General features: G+C 33.4%; 1 protein-coding gene across 1 annotated transcript in view; it reads left to right on the top strand.

The window, feature by feature from the left end:
• LOC124359543 overlaps nt 1–13,095 on the top strand; it is a 73,212-nt gene extending 60,117 nt beyond the window's left edge. Inside the window, exons 2-5 of the mRNA XM_046812364.1 lie at nt 5,402–5,605; nt 6,294–6,431; nt 7,090–7,229; nt 9,348–13,095. Of these exons, the coding sequence (XP_046668320.1) occupies nt 5,402–5,605; nt 6,294–6,431; nt 7,090–7,229; nt 9,348–11,652 (2,787 nt within the window). The 3' untranslated portion in view covers nt 11,653–13,095. The remainder of the gene's footprint in view (nt 1–5,401; nt 5,606–6,293; nt 6,432–7,089; nt 7,230–9,347) is intronic.
• The last annotated feature ends 8,736 nt before the right edge of the window (nt 13,096–21,831 follow it).

The following is a 21,831-nucleotide window of genomic DNA, read 5'->3' as shown; positions in this document are numbered from 1 at the left end:
TTTCATTCTTGGTTATTTGCCTCTAACTTTCTTCGTTAATCTCCACCCCCCAGTGTGTATATATTTATTTGAATCTACTAATGCATCAATGTCTGAAGATTTCTGAGGCTAACAATAACAGTTCATTGTTTCCAAATGTACCTCTTTAACTGCAGTGGTGGCAATACCTTCCTCTTCACTAGATAGTATCCGAATCACACGGTATGATAGCTGCGGTGAAGGTGGTAAACCTTGCTCATGTTATCACTTAAGTGCATATATGTGCGAGTGGTACTTTGTAAGCAGAGTCTATGGACAGTTCTTACAAAAACTGCTTCAGTACAGGTAAAATACTATTTCATCCCAGGCTGACTACTATTAAAATATCTACGTTTTTATACAGCGTGGTCCAACCGAATCTTTCTTGGTGGTAAATAAAGCAATATAACTGCTTTTATTGGTGTGAAATTTTTATATTTGATTCTGGACCATTCCAGAATCTCTCTGATTAATTACGAATTACGAAGGTGCGTTCCGTAGTTTACCGACCAGTTTTCTGATCTACAAGTGAATGAACTGGTCGTTGTGTGGAAGTCCTATGCGTGCGTGCGTGAGTGTGCGCGCGCGTGTGGTGTACGTAATCAGTAGATAACATCAGTGCGTGTGCGTGTAGGCCCGCCGTCAACCATTATATCCAAATATTGAAGTGCTCTGTTTGACTAATACGGACCATATTTCTGAGTGAATTGCCTTTTAATCTCACCGCGGGAAGCATCGCGCATGTTATTAAAAGTCATGGGGATTTCTGCTCGTATTTCCTACGGTTGGGTATAATGCATCTTCTTTAACAGAGCCATTCCTTTAACATTTAATAGCGTCAGGATTTATTTTATCCTGATTAGCGATTGAATTACTCCGATTTGACCAAAATACATCAAATCCAAAATACAACACATAGTCAAATGTTGTTTATTAATACTAGTGTTATCATTGAATAGCATTTTTATATGTATTTTAAAACACTGTTAAGAAACATTATAGCAATAAGGGTCTAAACTGTTGGGGATCACCCAATAAGCGAATTGTTTCCAAAGAGAATACAATGAGTTTTCTCCCAACGAGTATCGCATAAATAAAGAACAGATAAAGAACTCTATAATTCTGGTACATCAAAATACATTTCCTATAAGGAAGTTTCCCATTAGCTCAGGTTAAAAGCTATTTTTGCCCATTGTCGCATTTTGTGCAGTTTTTCTGCTAATGTCCAAAATAAAGCGTTCAGTTTTTCACTTGGTCGAATCACAATTGCCAACATCCGAAACTTTGCCACTACCTCTTCCTGCAATCTACAATCTCACTTTCCCCAACTTCCGCCGATCAGCTGGTCCGAGTCGATCGGTCCCAGATACGCCACCAGCGATACGTAACTTCCTTCTACTGTGGCCTTCTGCTGCACTATAACATTTCTGCTGGTGTACATATCCTTCGAGTGAAAAAATCCTTCAATTTACTTGATTATAACAAAATGTACATAAATTCAACATTTGAAAGTACAATAAAATGTTAGAATGTAGCTATCACCAAACCCAAAGCAATAGTGGCGCTGCCTATTCTGTCCTTATCTGCACGAGGGCGCCAAGTCTGAGCCCTCAAAACTCCAAACCCTCTACCCTAAGAGATAAGGTCACCTGTCAATCAGGGATTACGGCTACCCCCAGTAAATCCCACAACACATCGCTTGCCTGAATGTCTTATCCGACGTTATCACTTTTTCATTCAATACTTTTAAATATAAATGGAAATTTACATAAAATTTATTAGCAAACAATAATACACATTTTATGTATGGCACATAAAGAATGTAAAAACGATAATACAATCAAAATTTCAAATGAGATAGGAACTTGAAAATATGACCTTTTGTTTGTTTCATTGTGACAAAATTCGCGCTTGTTAGCAAACGTATGTCTCTTATCTCCCACATTGTGGGTCAAAGACTGTTATTATCGCCTCAGGGAATCTTATCCTAGTGTTCTAATACTTCGTGTGTATTATTACTAAGTAGATATTTCCATTGGTAATTTTGTTCGCCCAATACTACAAATCGAGTTTCAATAACTCTGACACTTATTTTTACAGTCGTCATCTTAATTAACACTAGGTAGTTGGCTAAAAGACAATTCCAAGAACTGAAATAAAATTTTCATAGTTTTCACAAAACTACGCATAAAACGCATTTAAAATTTGACAAACATTATTTTTCACCTCATATTAATAACATTGATTACAGTAAATTTAATCTTCGTATTTAAAAACTAAGAAATATTTTCAGTTTAAAGTACTCTTTAGCAAAACAGTAAAATTGAAAATATTACCAACTTTATGCCATTGATATCTCTCCGTGACATAAGCCACTCGGACACTCTAGACACTCGCAGCCCTCATTGAGGAGCCACTTGTTCAAAATTCGCAGTTCACTAGTAAGTTTAGTTTTTACTTTCTTTATTTTCGTTTTTTTATATCAAATCTGTTTCGTTTTTGAATGAGGTAAATTGTTGTTTACTGTTACAAATCTTCCAACGTGAATACGTAAATATTTTCCCAAATCTCGCAACTGTGCGTAACGTTGACATTTTTAAATTTTACTGAACAATATAAAAATTTGTATTTAGTATGAAAAAACTCAACAGATTTTGAAAAAGTATATACAAACTCTTTTTACTGTACCAATGTTTTAAAATGACTTTATAGGTATTCACCAGCAAAGTGGCTATATGCTGACAATCTTACCCAGCATGAATCAAAGGAAGCAATCATCCCATTGTACGAGGCCTGGATGCCGAGCCATCCGCACCACGGTCATACCGTGCTAAAGTGGCTCGGTGAGCATGGGCCCAGAGACGAGCAGCAGAATCAACAATGTTCGCATTCCTCGGTGTCGCAGACTCGAGTAATGGCGAGGCTAGGCGGACAAGCTCCCAGCCTACCTCTTCCACCACCAGCCCAATTGTTATCCCACCACTAACGATTTCCAGGACGTGTTCCGGTGAAATATAATCAAATAGACACTCGTCACACCATCAAATTTAATACTCAGTGTTACACTATTTTACTCATCTGTGTACAAAAAGTATCCATTCTCCCTTTTCAATATACAAAGGTTTGAAGAAACTGTTCTCCGACGTTGATCAAGCACATCAAGTTTACTAACATCGTTTTAGAAGAGACTCGCAAATTATTAACGATGATTATCCGTAATTATGCAACTTAGGGAACGAATACACAGTCATCGGCGCGACGCGAAACCATCAAATGCATGTTAACAAATGGAATAAAGTAAACAAGAGGCGATGCCACAGGACGCGATCTGACATGTTATGCTGTATATAGAGGATAGGAATACACAGAGTACGACGCGATGTATATTTAAACTATATTTGATGGTTTCCCATCGCATCGCTTCGCGATGTGGGTATTATTTGTACCGTTGTATTGGATACTTTTGCGACGTATTGCGTCACGCTCTGTGTATTTATTCCGTATGTTAATATTCTGTTCGGTAGTTTCCTCCGCGTCACTGTCTGTGTATTTCCTGGTACATTTTAACAAACACATTGTAGTTATATTCTGTACTTTATCATTAATATTACCCGTTGAGACAAATGATCGGTCATATGAACTACTGTACAACATGTAGTTTCACGGGCAGCGGCATGATTTGCGCATGCGCAGTCCACGAATTGCGTGATGGCGAAAACGTTGAATGTTAAAGCGTGCATCTGGCCATGAGTCGTAATTAACGAGCGATCGTGGCGATGCGATGTGACACAGCCTGTACACACCACTAGATGTAGATAATCAGATGTTAGCAGGTGACTGTGCAGCTGGTATTGGCTAACGATCTGCCAATAATTAATCACTTGCCGCCATTATGTAACCGGAAGATCGGGTCCTCACCACTCGTGCGTAACGCCGACCGGGACCGGCCCTCCTTATTCTTTGCCAGCCAGTAATTTCTGAAAATTGCTTGCGGCGACTTTTAGAAAAAAATTGCTATTATGAGAGAAACCGAAACGATGGCTAAATTATTGTATTCTCCAATAAAATACAATAAATTGTAATTGCGAAAACGTGCCGCTCGATTCTCTCTGTGCTCGTCCATCGCTGTTGTTTCTATATGCGAATTTTAGTTCAATATAGATTAATGTACAAAATAAACCACTGTGTCTAGAAAATAAAATGGATGTAACCGTCAAATTTGTGAATTGAAAATATTCGTCATTTGCTTTGATTTATTTAGTTTCGAGACATTTCAATACAATGAGTATTGTCTGTCCAGTTACTCAATTCGGTTGCAACAACTTGCAACTGAAGGACTTGTTAGTCCTTAGTAGACTGTTATCGGCTACCTTGACATTATTATTGTGAAATGACTATGTTTGTACTCTCTCGATTCTGCGTGTAGATCATCTTCTAGAAGTATTCTCGCCAGAGTTAACCTACATTTACCGTATCGGTAGCATACATAATCAAACGAACAATATATCGATTGATTGTTTCTTTCATATGAGCTAATATAATGATCAAACAGTTTTAAAGATTTATCTTCACTAGACAATCGCTTCTAGTAGAATTAATTCGACTCATAAATAAAGACTGCATTTTAGACCAATTCCACTGACTAGCGATATTGTTTGTGAATGATAACACAGAAGGCCTATTTATTATATTTAAAGGCCAGCGTACGCACTATAATTATATAACTGTACAAATAGCATTTTTTCATAACTTCAGCACTATATTTCAGTTTAAACTGTCTGCAGGTGCATAAGTTGTATAAAAAAGACACAAATATAATATAAAAAATAAATAAACAGTGAATAATTATTATGATATACATATAATATGAACTAAATATTTCTTCCAGATGTTTTTTTTGAAATTTTTAACCAAGCTAACTGATGTTGAGTCCATGTAGAATTCTGCTTTTTAAACCAATTGGTGTGTTTGTTCTAGTGTTCTAAGATGTATTGAATTTTGATGCACTTGCCGAATAGATTTGACAGAATATATGTTTTCAAAAGTGTCATTGTGATTTAAACTGTGAGTGACGACAGTTTTCTTTAGTATTGGTGTTTATAATTTAATCTGTGTCCTGTTATTATTGTCCTCAAGGTATTTGTAGTTGAGCCGCTATTAATATAAAACACACGCACGCGCGCGCGCAAACTTTAAAACCTACTTTTCACCTAAGTTCTTGCTTTTGAATGCTTTATGGTGGGTATGATACTTTTGTTCAAAGAAAGAGAAGAACAATGTTCGGGGAGATTAACACTTTAGACCCAACCCACGATGTAGAGTGTATAGGTTAATCTGAGTGGACCAGTCGTATCTAATATTAAAATGCACTGTGATGTTGTAGATGTGGCGACTAGTGCTGCTGGCGGGGTGGGCTGCGGCACAGTCCAACTATGCCGACCAGGCCAACAGTATAGAGTTCCCCAACGAGGGGCTGCCGGACTCAACGGTGCTGGACGGCAAGGTGACCAAGCTGGATGATTTGGCACCTGTCATCTTCCTCAACAGGACCAAGGCGGCTCTCAACTGTGCTGCGGGGTTCATGCAGGTAAGAGTACACGCCTACAATTGTTTCAGTTCTAGAATCACCAGCTCGTTATAAAATAGATTGTTTCTAATTTTAAAACTGATGTATAAAATAAGCTAGGATAATAATCTATTATTTAAAATAATAATAACCAATATAGTACAGTTTTATTTAAAATTTGTCTACCCTTATACAAAGTTTAACTTATTTTTAATAACTTTTATATCGATTATATGAACAATTTTGGCTAAATTTAATCAAATTTAACTACCTTAAAATTGTAATATCAAAGTTTCAAGATGATGCTGAAGAACAGTTTTTACGCTAATTTGAATACTATTGGTGCTAGAAAAAAGTGAAAATACATAAGTTGTTTGAATTTGAAAAAAGGCAAATAAAATTATATGTAAAGTTTCTACTTAAAGATATGAGAATTTGTTATTTGTATTTTAAAAAATCGGTCATTATTTTAAAACAATAAGTTGTTTTACCAAAATTTTTGGTTTACAAAAATTCTAAGTTTACATGATATTACGTGAGTTACATATATACACATACATGTAAATACTAGGCTATTTCATGTATTTAGAAGTGCCCATTCTTTTGTAAAATTGTCATGCCAGTTTTACAAACAATTTATACAAATTTGCTTCATTGACTTGGTTTGTAGTCAAGAATGAAGTATAATTTATTTGATATTTATGTCTAGATTGAGCTTAAATTCGATGAACCGTTCTATGGGATAGCATATGCAGACTTCGACCGTGCCAGTGCCTGCCAAGTATCTGGTCGAGGGAACCTGACTGCTCGGCTGGACTTGCCCCTCAAGGGATGCGGTACCAAACAGGTATATCAAAGTGATCATTTATTGAAAACCAATTATTAAATATTTAGCCATCTCCAATTTTTTTTTAAACAACAGGACAGTCATGCTGAGGAAATGGAATCTTGGTTGATAAAGCAACAGTAAAACATCTTAATTAATTTCAATATTAATTTTAAATGTTAATACGCTTCAGTCCAAACATTAGTATTTTCATGAAATTAATACTCAAAAATGTTGTATTTGCAAGAGATGTATATTAAGGAATATACATATGGCATAAACAAAAATGGAATATAGTATAAACATATTCAAAATAAAATTCTAGGAGGCTGAATTGTGTGTAGATGGAATTTTAATTTGAATACATCTACTTGCTGATTATATTGAGGAGTTTTACTTGTATTATGATTAATTCTGGTTTATTTCAAGTTTTATACTACTTACATTCTCTTAGTGTTGCACAAGTTTTACTTTTTTTCAACTTTATGTAGAATTAATGGATTCAAATTTTAATGTAGGCATATTAAGTTTAATAAATATAATTTAAGTGTAGTGAATCACCAACATTTTAATTTTTATTCATGCTCTTTAGGAAGCAACATAAATGTGTTAAGTGTTACAATTAAAATTTATCTTGGTTAAATCTAAAATGAAATAACATCAATATGTTATTTTGTAGGATCCACAACGGGTATTCACTAACAATATTGTGGTGCGATTTCATCCTGCTTTGGAGATGGATGGTGATGAAGTGATCACTATTGTCTGCCGTTACCCCCCGCCCGTGGCACCACCTCCAGCTGCTCTTCCGGAGGCTATGTATGTCTCAATAATACTTTTATTTTATATAAATCTGAAACTATTATGTATGATAGTAAAAACACTTATGTATGATGTAATATGATGGTGTCATATGAAATTTTGCAAGTGTCTGTACGCATACATCAGGTATATATTATTGCAGTGTTCATGGTTAAGAGAATCAGAGATTTACCTGACTCTTACATAATATTTTGCCTGAGTAGGAAAATTTCAGGTTCTAATTAGTTATATTTTCAATGCCACAGCTGAATTTGCCTTATTGCTCCGATAAAGAAAATACAAATACATTGGTCTCAGATACCTATTTTGGTCATAAAGCCTTTACTTCTAGACTTGTCATATAAAGAAGGTCTAAGGTATTTCCGGTGTTACAGTTGAGTTTGTCTTGTAGTCCCGATGAAGAAAATAGATATACATATGTATGACTGAGAAATCTACTGTCTAAAGTTGTTTAAATTCTCTTACAGTGCCACAGTTGAGTTTGCCTTATTGCCTCAATCAAAATATTATAGACTTATGTAGTTCTCCAAATCTACTTTAGTCAAAAAGTGTCAACTTCCTGCTCTTGTTATTTTCTTTTGGTTTAAGATATATCCAGTGCCATAATTGAGTTAGCCTTGTTGTCCCAATGCAGAAAATACATAAGGAGGACTGAGAAACTTATGGTCTAGTGGAAAATCTGATCATTTCCGGTATGAAAGCCCTTATTAAGTTCATGTGACATCTCAAAGTAATTGTTTATAAGGTTTTGCGTTGTAGAAGTCTTGTTTTTCAAACTGTAGTCTGTGAAAGAATGTATCTTTGAGGGATGTTAGTGCTCATTTCTCTGTTTTTCCTTAACCCACTGGTAAAATGCCATATCACAATACCAAGAAAGCCTACCTGTTTTGAGTACGGTACCTTTAGTGTAAACATTCACAGCTTGTTTTATTATGAGGTTGATTTTATAACAGCGTTTAAATAGTATTTGCAATGAATTAGATCTTTTAAATTTGTCACTAGCACTATCTGCGGTAAAAGTGAAATATTAACTTTGTTTTTGCTATCTGGATCACTACTGATCAAGTACAGTTCTACAATTTAAATTGTAAACAATGTTTCTGACTCTTTGACAAACTTCAACTGAAAGTGTCAACAGCTTGTTTAGTGTTAGTTAAATTTGGATTATGAAAAAATAATTACTTCCATTTTTCTCATAATTCCAAAATATTTAAGTTAAAATTTCTTCTTATAAACCTTTCTCAGATTGCATTTAATATTTTACAAAAGTAATTAGCCAAACTGGTCAAGCTGCTTTTGAGATTAGCACTTAGCAATACATTTTGCAAGTCATTCTTATTTGTACAATTTACCTATTCACAAACACATACTTGAATGATTGACTACATGTATTTTTCATAGATATTTAAACCTATAATAGTGTTATAATTAATTTAATCTTATCAGTACACTCCACATATAAAGAGATATCCTGTCCGTTAAATAAATTAAAATTAAAAATTCAGAGCTATTATCCTTACACCCAGTTTCTTAGGTTTGCGTCAAATGCAAAATATCAGAAGAAAATTTATACATCATCTGACAGTCAAACAATAGTAGGCTATGGCAACACAGTATTTTATCATTATTTTACAATCATTAATAAAGAACAATGGTAAAATACATAAACATTATAAGTCATAGGGCCTTCCAAATTAATTTTCATGCCATTATTAAATTATCAATTATTTAACAAAGAATTATGGAAGATATTAAGCTCCTAAAGCTATAATAACAACTACTAAAAACATGATATAATCTATCTATGGTGGGAGGGGTTGAATCAATGTGAATGCTGACTTTAGCTCCTACTAAGACGAAGACTGAAGAAGGTGAACTGGAGCTGAACTCATCTACTAAATGTTTAAAAATCTATTTCCAGTACAATAGTGAATTTGTGTTAAAATCTGTTAAAATTACAATAATATGTGGAGAAAACATATCATTGTTGAATTAGCTTATTAATACTGTATTTAATTTAAATTTGATCTTAGTTTGCATGATCACTGATCTAATTGTTTCAGATAAGCTGTGTATTTATGTTATTTAATATTCAATACTTTTTTGTGTTTGCAGATTAGAACCGTCTAGTCCAATTCTGCCTCTGGCCCCTCCACTCAAGGGCTTCCAAATTCTACTTATCATTTGCGGCATTCTGTTTCTGTCCCTGGTTCTCCTTGGTCTGGGTTGTTCCTACTATCTTCTCAAGCGCAGAAGAATCCAAGTAGTCAGAAGACATCCTTTCTCAACAGGAACTGGGTCAGAAATCACCAAATTGACTGGATCTAGCTTAAGTAATATTTCAATGTTTGAAGGGCTGAAGATACCAAGAGCCCATGCAGCACCAGCTTCAGGAAGCACCTCTGGTTCAGATGCCGCTCTCATCAGCGGTGGAGATACTCTTCCTAGTGACTACCCCTCAGAGTCACCCAGTTCTGCCCATTCAGAAGTTGAAGACATTGACACAAGAAGTCTACACCGTTCAGTCAGTTCTCATGGCTCATACGACAACAAAGCTTTTATCCATCAAGAAGCTTCTAGTATGTACTCTGAAGGCTATGGACACCATAGTGAAACAGAAATTATTACTGCGGCATCTATTGTTCAGAAGTCTCTGAAACCTCCTCCCCCAGAGCCTAAGTTTGATGTACAAGTAAGAGTAAAGCGAGCACCACCACCTCCTCCAACTCCGACTCCCCCACCATCAGAATCTGAAGCCAGTATGAGGATGCAAGAAAGAAACCTGACTACAATTTTGGAGCGAGAAGAAATGATCAGATCTATTCCAAAACCTAATATACAGACATTCACATATGTACCAGAACTGCATCCACCTCCTCCTCCATTGAAAACAACACCTCCACCAATCTATTCCAAAGTGATAAGAAAGCAACCTGCAAAGATTGTTGAAGAAACCTGGACTCAAGAGGATACTGTTGACATGATCAGAAGAAGACCTTCTTTGACTAGTCTCAACACAGAGATGACTGATACTCGATCAATGAGTGAAATCGTTGAACAAACTCATCAAAAGCGTGCTCCTCCTCCTCCTCCGATTGCTCCTACCCAGATGTATACCAGTGAAATGGAAATGACAACCACTGAACTGCTTGAGCCTCCTGTTGTTGTATCTCGAAGACCTGAAATTACCTCTCACATTGTTGATGATGTTTTCTTACGGACAATTACAGAAAAACGAACTATTGAGGACATTGAAAGACATAGAAGGCAGGTCACTGAATATCATGCAAAACCTCAGCCACCACCACCTAAGTGGGATGTCACAATAAGAAACTATCCAAACCCTGATGCTCTACCATCAGGAGATGAGGGAACAACAGATTGGGAAAGTTTCTCTGAGACCTCGTCATTGTCTAGTTATCCAACTCCACGGCCGGAACGCCACATGACACAACATTTTAGTGAAATGGACATTCAGCAGAATTATAAGAGTACATTAGAAGTGCCCGCACCAGATCCTTCTGTGAAAAATTGGGATGTATTAATAAGAGTCTTAGAGCCACCTCAAGAAGAAGCAATCCAAGATCATCAAGACACTTATCGGGTCGAACAAACATTGACTCTTGATGACCGTAGAAAGTGGAGAGAAATAATAACTACAGAATCGACTTTAAGAACGCTTTTGACTGAAGCAACAATTAAAGAGGATTATGAGAGAATCAGGAAAGATCAGCGCTATGAGAAACTGTTTGAGCCACAAAAGTGGGATGTCATAATACGTGTTCTTGCACCCCCAGAGAAACCCCAGTATGACCAGAAAGGAGCCCCAGGAAATAACAGATACCGCCGTAAGGCAGATTGGGACACTCGTAGCAGACGCAGTTCTCTACCTACTCTCTATGAGTATGACTCAGATGGAGGATCATCCGTCCGAACCCTAACAGCTGATGTTCATGGCCCACCTGGTGTGGACCCTATCTTGAGATCCAGGCGAACATCCAGGTCCAGCATGAGATCAGATGGCATGGATGTTCGCTCCATGAGTGAGGTCACAGTTGATTTTGCTCAACGAAACATACCAGATAACATGAGTGATGCTAGCTCCTACTATCGACCTAGAAGTTACTACGATGATGACGACCTTCTGAGGCCTAGACATGGCTTAGAGGATGAAGACGGCGTTAGTTTAGTGCGATCAGTGAGTCAACCCTCACTTGCGAGATCTGCATCGGAATTCACCGAACACTGGGGTGTACGAGGGCGCCCATGGGACCTCAGCAGTCCAGAGCACTCTCCTCGGTCCGCTAGAAGTCAGAGAGTGGGAGGTGCCACTGTCTCTTCCTACAGTGTCCGGCAGACCAGCTACCAGCAGAGCCAAGGCTGGTTTGGCGATGCAGACAGCGAAGCAAGTTATAAGTAACCTTGCTCTAACTCACAGACTAATGGTTAATGTTACTGATGAATATTTTACATTCTTATAGGCACAATCAGTCATTTTGTGATTACGTGCCGAAGTAATTGAAGACTAACAAGTCATGGCGACAGAATAATGCAACTAACTCATGTGCCAAAATTGTTGTAGATCATTATTGTATATGAACAATTTAAAGTAGTGCTACATAGATTAGTAATTTTACTTTATATCTATCTCTTTCTTTTCTTTTTTCGTTAATTGATAATTTTCCAAAAATAGATTATGGTTTTGTATTTTAATAACTTTTTAATCACATATGTGGCATTACAAAATCAATTCCAAGTTAATTCGTATAGTATTATCATTAAAATAACAACATTTTGTGTTGTATGTTTAAAACTGATCTAAGAAAAGAACTATAAGGAATTTAAATTCCAAGAGAATAAAACTATTGTTTAGGTTCAACTAAATATATTAAATTATTATTTTCCAAAAATGTATAGTATGAAAGTGTTTTCAATATGAGTATGCCATGACAAGCATAATTTGTGATACACAGTTTTGAACTGTTTCAGTTGATGTTGATGATTAATAATAATAATATAATATGTGTTCAAGTTGTATTAATAATGCCCAAGTGTACTTTTAGAAGCTAGATCTAATGTTATTACTAACATCATAAATGGTTAGAATAAAACAGATTAAGTGCTCATTTTTCATTATATTCACTCAAAACGAGTGGGACTGGAAAATGAGCAACTCTATATTATTGTGTAGGTCTCAATCCACGGGGTTACCATTTTGAATAGGAAATTATTGTTCGTATTTAGTAGAATGGGTAGGTTCTGTTCTATCATTTAAATTATTTTTCTTCCATGCTGCTTGTATTCAGTTTCTGTCTTAATGATATTTTATCTAATGTGTTTTAAATTATTACCCCTATCCACAGTTTCCAAGACGACCTCCTAACCTCTGTTTAAGAAATGTTTATCATAATACATAGAGAATATAAATATTATTTTTTTTAAGTTAAATATTAGTGGAGAACTGCAATAAGTACTATAGTTTTCAGTTTTTATGTTTGTTGACAGAAATGTTTGACTGTTTCTAAATTGTAAAACTTATTTGAACTCATCTGAAACCTGTTACAATGTTTTTTTGTATCATAGTTAATATTGATAAATCAATTGTGATACAACTGTTGAACAATCAATTTGAAAAATTTTATTTTCCAACTTACATTGTTAATTTACTTTACCACTGCAAAACTAAACTAGTATATTATTTTAGTAATTTTGTCTAACTAGGTTTAAGAGTAAGTGGGTTGGGATTAGTCAGGTAAAAGCCTACATTAACAGTTTACAGTAATGTACAATATCGTACTTTTTGCAATCAAACATTGATAAGTAATTAATATATTTGTATAATAAATAACCTTTTTAAGTAAAAGGCATTGATCTTTATTTATTTTTACCATTTTCTCACTTATTATTCCTCCACTTTTTGATCACAGTGAAACACTATGCAGTTTTATATCCATAGAATTACAGAAAATACCAACTTTAATTGGAAATATGATAAATAGTTAAAAAAATTATTTATGCATATCGAAATTTGAAGGTGAGAAATATCAAAATGCCCTTTTCTAGATGTGTTACTGCCCCCATGATTAATGTCCAATATAGCTGTTGTCTGTTTAAAGCCATATCACAGTAGAATGGAATCATTTTGATGTCCACACTTTATAATCTTCCAATTAATTCATACATAGAATAATGTTTTTATACAGCACCTTAATCTTCTTAGCAATTTTATAAATTTAATACTGCTAAGAAAATGTTGAATATCTCCTCTGCATACGAGAAACATATTTAGCTATTTTAACAATAATAGTAAGTTTTGAAATTTTGGGTTATTGACATTTTGACATCTGGATCCTCATTATTTCAAACTTAAGAATAGTATTTTTAAACGAAATCAAAATGAAAACTTGATAGTTATTATGTTGCTCCTTTAAAACATTCTGGTTATAAATGTAAAATTAATGAATTAATATCTTCCTTCAATTCTTCTTTTAACCATTAGTACAGCTTTTAGATACATATCATAATTTACTGGGAACTATACAATATAAAAAATGTGTAGATTGCAAGAAAGGTGCTCAGAATATATTAGTAGATAGATTTAAGAGATCAAGTAACAGTACATTTATTAAAAAAATAAAACATGAAAAATGTAAAAATCCTGAATTTTAACTGCATCTTCATGCCAAACTTGTTCAAAATCAGTTTATTTCTTTGTTCATGGCCAATTTAAGCATACAAACATGAGGGTAGTCTTTTTAATACACACTAGCAGGTGATTGTGTCAGGTTCAGTGCCTGATTTAAGGGGGAGGGTCATAACCCCATAGCCCAAAATATTCTTTAGTTTTCATTTTGTTAGAAAGGTGTATTTTCGACTCCAAAATACGTAAAAACGTGTTTTAAGATGTTTATTTAAAACGTTTTCTGGGGAAAGGGCTCTGGACCAGGACCTTATTGTAAAGGCTGTCTCACTGTTTTGATGTGAGCGGTGCCGCTTTGGTTCCAGTCTCGGGTAGTGAGGGGCAGGGAGATGTGTGAGCAATGATGTAGCCAGTATGACACTGCTCACGGCTTCCCACTGCCTTGGATGTTGATACTTGTTAACTAGTTACTCTGTCTCAATTTAGTTATTATCGATGCAGCTGGTGTATGAGGGGTAGTATGCCAGTGTGTTTACGCAGTGATAAATGTGTTATACTTAGGCGTTTAAAATACCAAGGTTTTCTTCCAACAATACACTTCAACATGGCAAATTGTGTAATTGCAACTTACTCGAACTTTCACAGAAAAACTCGACTGCTCGACGTCTACCGTAGATTCCCTAAAATCCCAGATAAGTGTCATCTATGAGTTCCCAAGTTCAAATACATATTTAATTATAAAAATGCTTTTGTATGTAGCGATATTTTTCTTAACATAGTAAATCCTTTGTTACGCCTTCACAAAAAAATAAAATGGTTAAAACATGTACTGTGCTTTATAAAAAGAAATGTTAAACAGCATGCTGCCACTACAAATTGAGTAAAAAGTCAACCTGGTCAAATAAAATCTAAAAAAAATCAAACTTTTTACTTCACTGTATACATGCTCAAAAAGTGTAGACTTTACAGAAGAAAACAAAACCCAACAACATTTCGATGCTCATTAATTATACCTTTAATATGAGACATTTCTCACAATTCTACGACCAAACAAAAATGCATAAAAGTGTCCGTGGTTTAACACTGTTCTCATGAGCCAGTGATCAAGGTCAACTCACTACAGTTGACTTTTAACATAAATAACTAAAAATTGTTTTATTTACCCTAACTCAATACAATCAAGTTACATGCAACCTTGCATTCAGCCAGCTCAGAGCAATACTGTTGAATTGGTGATCAGGCAACCGCCACTTGTTGATATGGCTCACACTGGTTGCCACTCTCTTCAACTCACTTTATGATCCAAACCTTAGCTCGTACAGAAAAATGTTTGGAATAAAATTAAATTAGTTATCTCAAACTTTTAAAGAGAAGAAACTTATCTGACCAAATAATAAAAAACTTCCTAGCATACTAAAAATTATATTTTACTAATTAAAATTCTTAAAAATGTTATAGTAAACAAAATTTCAATACAAATAAAAATTAGTAATATACTTACACTGTTAGAAAGATCATACTTAGTAATGATTAAAACACAGAACCTTTGCGATGCTTATAATAAATTGCTTATAAAATATTGTTTTGATATTTTGACAATTAATGAACATTGGCTGGATAAAGAAGAATCAACACTGTATATACCAACTGGTTATACCTTAGCCAGCATTTTTTGTAGAAACCCACCATTAAAAAGAGGTGGAAGCTCAATTTTTGTAAAGAATTGTATTGACTTTAAATTGTTAGATATTGACAAGTTTTGTGTTGATTACTCCTTTGAGGCAGCTGCTATAATCTTGTCAAAGATTAATGTCATTGTTGTAACTGTTTACCGTACTCCAAATTCTGATACCAACCAATTTTTCCATAGCTTAGAGTTTATCATAGAATTTTTAAATGAAAAATTTGCAAATTTAAAACTTATTTTAACTGGTGACTTTAATATAAATATTAACAATAAATCTAATGAATGTAATTGTTTTCTGAACATACTTCGCTCTTTGAATTTATACTGTTTAAATGAGCAAAACACTAGACAAGAAGCCTGCTTGGATAATATAATAACAAACCTTAATGAGTCAAACATAGTACAATGTCAAGTGTTAGATCCTAATTTGTCTGACCATGCTGGTGTATCTGCAGTGTTTTTTGACTTGATCATAGTTGACAACAATAGTGAAAAAGTTTCATTTTTGTTAAAAAGAATGCTTTCTGCTAATTCAGTCCTAAAGTTTAAGGAACAACTGTCACAATTTAACTGGTCACAACTTACGAAGTGCACCAATGTTAACCAAGCTTTTGACTACTTCTTATTTATTTTGACAACTTCTCTTGAAGAATGCTGTAAAACTAAAAAAATAAAAAAAAGTAAATTTAAAAGGCCAAAAATCACATGGTTCACACCAGAGTTAAAAAAATTTAGAGATTTTATTGTTACCTTATATGATAGATATAAGTTATCGGTAGGGGGAGAAAGTGAACAACTGCATAAAAACGTTTATAATGAAGCAAAAAAATTATATAAGGCTAAAATTTTAGAAGGCAAAATATCTGCGAATGACGAATATATAAAGAATTCTAAGAATAAATGTAAAGCTGCTTGGAATATTATAAAGCTTGAGACCAACCGTTCTAAAGTTAGTCAAGAAGTACCTGTTAATACTAATGATTTTAATGACTATTTTATAAGCTCTGTTTCACTTACACCAACAAATAATGTTTTAGCAATTGAGTTTGTTGATGATTATATTTTAAGTTGTAACGGTGGGGTCAGTTGTTTTAAGTGGCAAAGCATTGATAACACTAAGGTGTTAAAGTGTGTCTCAAAGTTAAGTTCGTCCCAAAGTGAAGATTATTATGGGTTCTCTAACAAACTTTTAAAAGAAATAATCGATGTACTTGTAGACCCATTAACTTTTTTGTTCAATATGATGTTGGAATATGGTGTCTTTCCTGAAGCATTAAAAGTGACCAAAGTCATTCCAATTTATAAAAAGGGTGAGAAATCACATCCTTCCAGTTATCGGCCAATCTCTTTGGTACCTATATTTAGTAAGGTTTTTGAAAGTTGTGTAAAGGACCAACTAAGTTTATATTTTTACAATAATAATTTATTATGTAAAGATCAATTTGGGTTTCTTCCAAACTTAAACACAACCAAAGCCATAGAAGCAATAGTAGAAAACGTTTTAGAGAATTTTGAAAATAAATTTTTGTCGTCTGCAACTTTAATAGATCTCACAAAAGCATTTGACTCCATCTCTCATGAACTGATTGTAAGTAAATTCAATAGCTATGGAGTTAGAGATTCTGAACTACAGTTAATTTCCTCTTACTTAAGTAATAGAAAACAAATGGTTGTAACAGGCTTGGAACTATCTGATTTTAAAACAATTCAAGTTGGGGTACCGCAAGGATCTGTTCTGGGTCCTTTTCTATTTATAGTTGCTGTGAATGATTTTTCATTCAATGTGCCATGTAAAGCAGTACTATATGCCGATGACACCACTCTTCTGAATCAAAGTAAAGATTTGAATGGGTTATTGTTAGAAGAAAATAATTCAATGATAGCAGCTCAGGAATGGTTCAAAGTCAACGGGCTACTTGTAAACAGTAGTAAAACTGAAAATATTGTTTTCTCATTGAATAAACTTATAAATGAAGGTACTAAACCCGTTAAACTATTAGGATTATATCTAGATAGTAGGCTTAGCTGGGAATGTCAAATAAATCAATTGTGTATAAAACTATCTAGAGTTACTTATTTATTAAGAAAACTAAAAAATTGTGTTAGTTTCCCAATGTTAGTTGCTGCTTACTATGCCTTCTTTAATTCCCATTTATTATATGGAATAACACTTTGGGGCAACAGCTCACAATCACTAAAAGTGTTCAAATGGCAAAAAAAAGCTATTAGGATAATGGCAAATATCTCAGGTAGAGAATCATGTGTTCCATATTTTAAAGAATTCCAGATAATGACTCTTCCATGTATGTACATATATTTTAGCTTAGTTAGTGTTAAGGAAAACTTAAATAATTATAATTTTAGAAATGAAGTTCACACCTATAATACTAGACAAAATTACTTACTTGATTGTATTTCTATAAAACTAGAAAAATCAAAAAAAAGCCATGTGTTTATGAAAATAAAATTATTTAATAAGTTACCAAAAGAAGCATGGTCTGTAAACCTTAGCAGATTTAAATTTATTCTGTCAAAATGGTTGAAAGAAATTGCCTTTTACTCTGTTAGTGATTTTTTGGCCTGTGATATTAGTACTTTAAGATTTTAACTGTATTTTTAAATGTCATCTTGTTTTTTAATTTATTTTGTAATTTTAATGTCTATGTGTTATCTATTTATTTATATAGATATATATTTATGACTATGTTTATTAAACAGTCAAGATATTTACTCTTTAGGAAGATGCTTAAATATATAATAAATTTCTAGACCTTATGTAAAATATAAATAATGTTTATTAACTGTTTATTTATTTTGCACATGTATATTTTTTTTTTTTTTTTTTTTGTAGAAATTGTATTAGATGAAACTGTATTTTATTTGACTTTGTCTATTGCCATGTGCTTAACGACAATAAAATTCTTGATTCTTGATTCTTGACTCTTACAACTTCTACAGAGAGTGATATGTTTGAAGTGACACTTTGTAGTTTAAATTTTTAGTATGTTACGTAAACTGCGGCTGTCATATTGGCTACATCACATGTTTGCTGGGAAGAAACCACTTTCTGAATCGCATTGCAATAGCCCTTATTATTATATGGAACTAAATTGAACCCTCCCACTACATGGGGTGGGGGATATTACATACTCACTAGATCCCTAAAAAGTGACTCCTCCACAAACCGTATATTAAATCCACCCCCTGGTCTGGTTATATTTTAGCTGTTTTAATATCTTAAAGTGCTATATATTTCGTGTTAGTAGAGTCAAGGCCATAAAAATATTAAAGCTCTTAATAATTAAGTTTTGTTTTCCAGACTGAGTATATCTTATTTGGTAGATTAAAAATTGTTTATTCAAATTAACCTAAAAATACCATTTAAGAAGCCATTACTTTTCATATAAATAATCTCAAAAATTAAAGTTTATATGAAACAAGAAAGATTTTTAGATAGTTTACAGCTGACATTTTGTTTGTGTGTTTACATTATCTAGTCAGAGATGATTGGGTAGACAGGAATTGGGTTTTCCACTTTTAGTGATAACAAGCATCTAATATCATAACAAGCAAAGGAATTAGACAAGAAGGGGGGCCTTTTATCAGAAACAGGCAACATATTGTAGCTGTCACTGAGTTTCAACTAACTCAACTAAATATTATTGTGTATGATTTTTTGAATTTCCTCCCACCTAATTGTAAAAAACACAACCACACTTTAAAACACACACTAACTTTAAAACCAACTCACTTTAAAGAAAAAATAATAATACAAAGTAAAACTTTTTGGTAGCTTACAATAATACTAATTTCCTCATAGTGATATATCATTTATCAATTTACTACCTAAATAAACTACAACAAGTCCAAAAGGCAGATAGTTTCCATCATTCATTGTACCAATTTTTAAAATTCTACAATAACTGAGGGAAATTTTATCTGAATCTTCTTTTGGTGTACAGAAAACGGTAATATCATGTAAAGTGTTATTTCATCATATACCTAAAGATTATTTAAATACGTATTTTAGACAAAGAAGTAATCAGAATCCATCTACCAGCAAACATGAAGGGGTCAGATTCATGCCAAGAGGGTTGATACATAATATCTTCTCCCTCTTCTACCACTTCTCCATTTCTCTACTTATCAGCTATTGCACGTTTGCATTGCAGATTTAATTTGATCTCCGTATAAAGATTGTCTCAAGTCAATGATCAATCCTCATTCATGATTTCTGTATAAATGTTACATTAGTAACCAGAACAGCTAGTGACTGAGATAGCACGAGTAAGAAGCTAGCTGTATTGAAATTATCTTGGTTATTATTCTATAAGAACAATATTAAATTTGAAACACATTTACAACCTTATTTTTAATCACAGAGTTATGACAGATTCATTACTTTTAAGATAAAATTAATACTTCTCAAAACCATTTTTATTTTTTCTGGTAAGTGTATACTTTTTGAATATATACATACCATGAAGTATAAAAATGTTTGTGAGCATTTTCTGGAAAAGTAGTAAAAATAAATAAACTAAAATAGCTTTAGGATGCACATTATTTTTATTTTGTAATGAGATATCTCTTATAATTCTAAATTAAAAATAAGATCATGAATGTTTGAGGTTTAAATTGTTCTTATCAGGCTAAAATTAAAAAATGGCAGCCAGTACGTCTGGTTCTTGTTTGAGTTTGAGTTCTACTGGGTCATTCTCTTTTATATTGTTCAGTCTTCTTAGCAAACTTACACCCATATTCTGCTAGATTAAAACCACACAGATAAATAGTATTACTCTGATTTGTAAAAAATATGATCTTACTCAATTTATGCTTTAATCTTTTACTTTCTTAGACAATGTTTTTCACTTGCCTGTTCTGTTTCCTTCTCTAGCTATTGTATTAGTACTAGTTTGCTAGGGATATGTTGTAAGTCTAATAGCTTCGTTAAAAGTTATATACTGAGATATGTGCGTACTATAATGAGCGAATATAGCCTGAGGTATCTGAATCATATTATGTGCAATAACTGTCACTGTATACATATACACAGCAGTTAATACATTAACTGCTGGTCTAACTGAGCTTCTTTATCGTTGACCTTTTTTAGATATCTTCAGATGATCATGACTCCTATATTCCTGGAGTCAAGTCTGTGACAGTGTCATATTCCAAAGGCTGCACAAAGAAAAAGGTGTACCGGAGCTAAACTCAACGTTCACATTCAATACAAATCTTTTTGTTGAACAATAACAATTTTTGACTGCACCTTGGAGGTAGAATCCTCTGAAGTTAAAAACATAAATGGTTTATAGAAGCTACACCATTTGATCAAATGGTATCAAATTCATAAGTCTACTAGATGCTGCAGCAGTACAAGTCTACACAATCAGTTATCTTCCAACTTAAAGTCAACAGGTCCTTGCCGTGGAAGTTGTATGACTCCATCTTCAGTATCATCTTCAGTGAAAGCTCAATATTCAATATAGCTTTTAAAATATTTTTAAACAGGATTCATAACAGCATTTCTATAACTCTATATGCACATCTGGTGATAAAGCAAAATTTCATAATTCAACATAAGTATAGTCAGCAGTGAAAACTATTTTATATTTTACTAGCTGTTTCCAGTGGCTTCACATGCTTTTTGTAAGCTTTGCCCGTATATGAGCACTTCTGTTTCAAATGAATTATATTTCCAATGTAGAGTTTGTCTTGTTGCTAAAATCAAGAAAATCTGTCAAAAGTGTATGTTTATAGCCGTTGTACACATACATGTACTTTATTATAAAGTGGTCTAATACTCAAGCTTTAAGTTCAACCAGAAATTTATTTTCAAGACAAATATACATCATAACTTAGTGCCTTCAAATAGTGTTTTGCTATTTAATATACGTAACTGTCCTGTAATTGCAGTTTATAATGTGCAGGCGATTTTAAAACAGCAATTTTTTGCAGTGCCGCCTGGTGGCGAGTTACACCAATGGGCATAGCATATAAATCTTCTCCATGAAATAAATACATATAGATACAAATTTTTATAATTTTCAGTCAAATAGTTTATGGTTTTGTCTGTATGTCCCTTATAGAAACGTACCTACATTATTTGACTGATCATTATAAAAATTTGTATGTATATTTATTTTTTCATCTCTCTCTCTCTCTCTCTCTCTCTCTATATATATATATATATATATATATCTGTACACATATATATTTCTACTACAATTTAACTAGAAACCCCCTTTTTTCTAATATTGGACTGAATAACA

Source organism: Homalodisca vitripennis, chromosome 4 (genome assembly GCF_021130785.1).
Source record: "Homalodisca vitripennis isolate AUS2020 chromosome 4, UT_GWSS_2.1, whole genome shotgun sequence".
Classification (NCBI taxonomy): Eukaryota; Metazoa; Arthropoda; class Insecta; order Hemiptera; family Cicadellidae; genus Homalodisca; species Homalodisca vitripennis.
The sequence above is the reverse complement of the archived record's forward strand: the minus strand, read 5'-3'. Positions and strand labels throughout refer to the sequence as shown.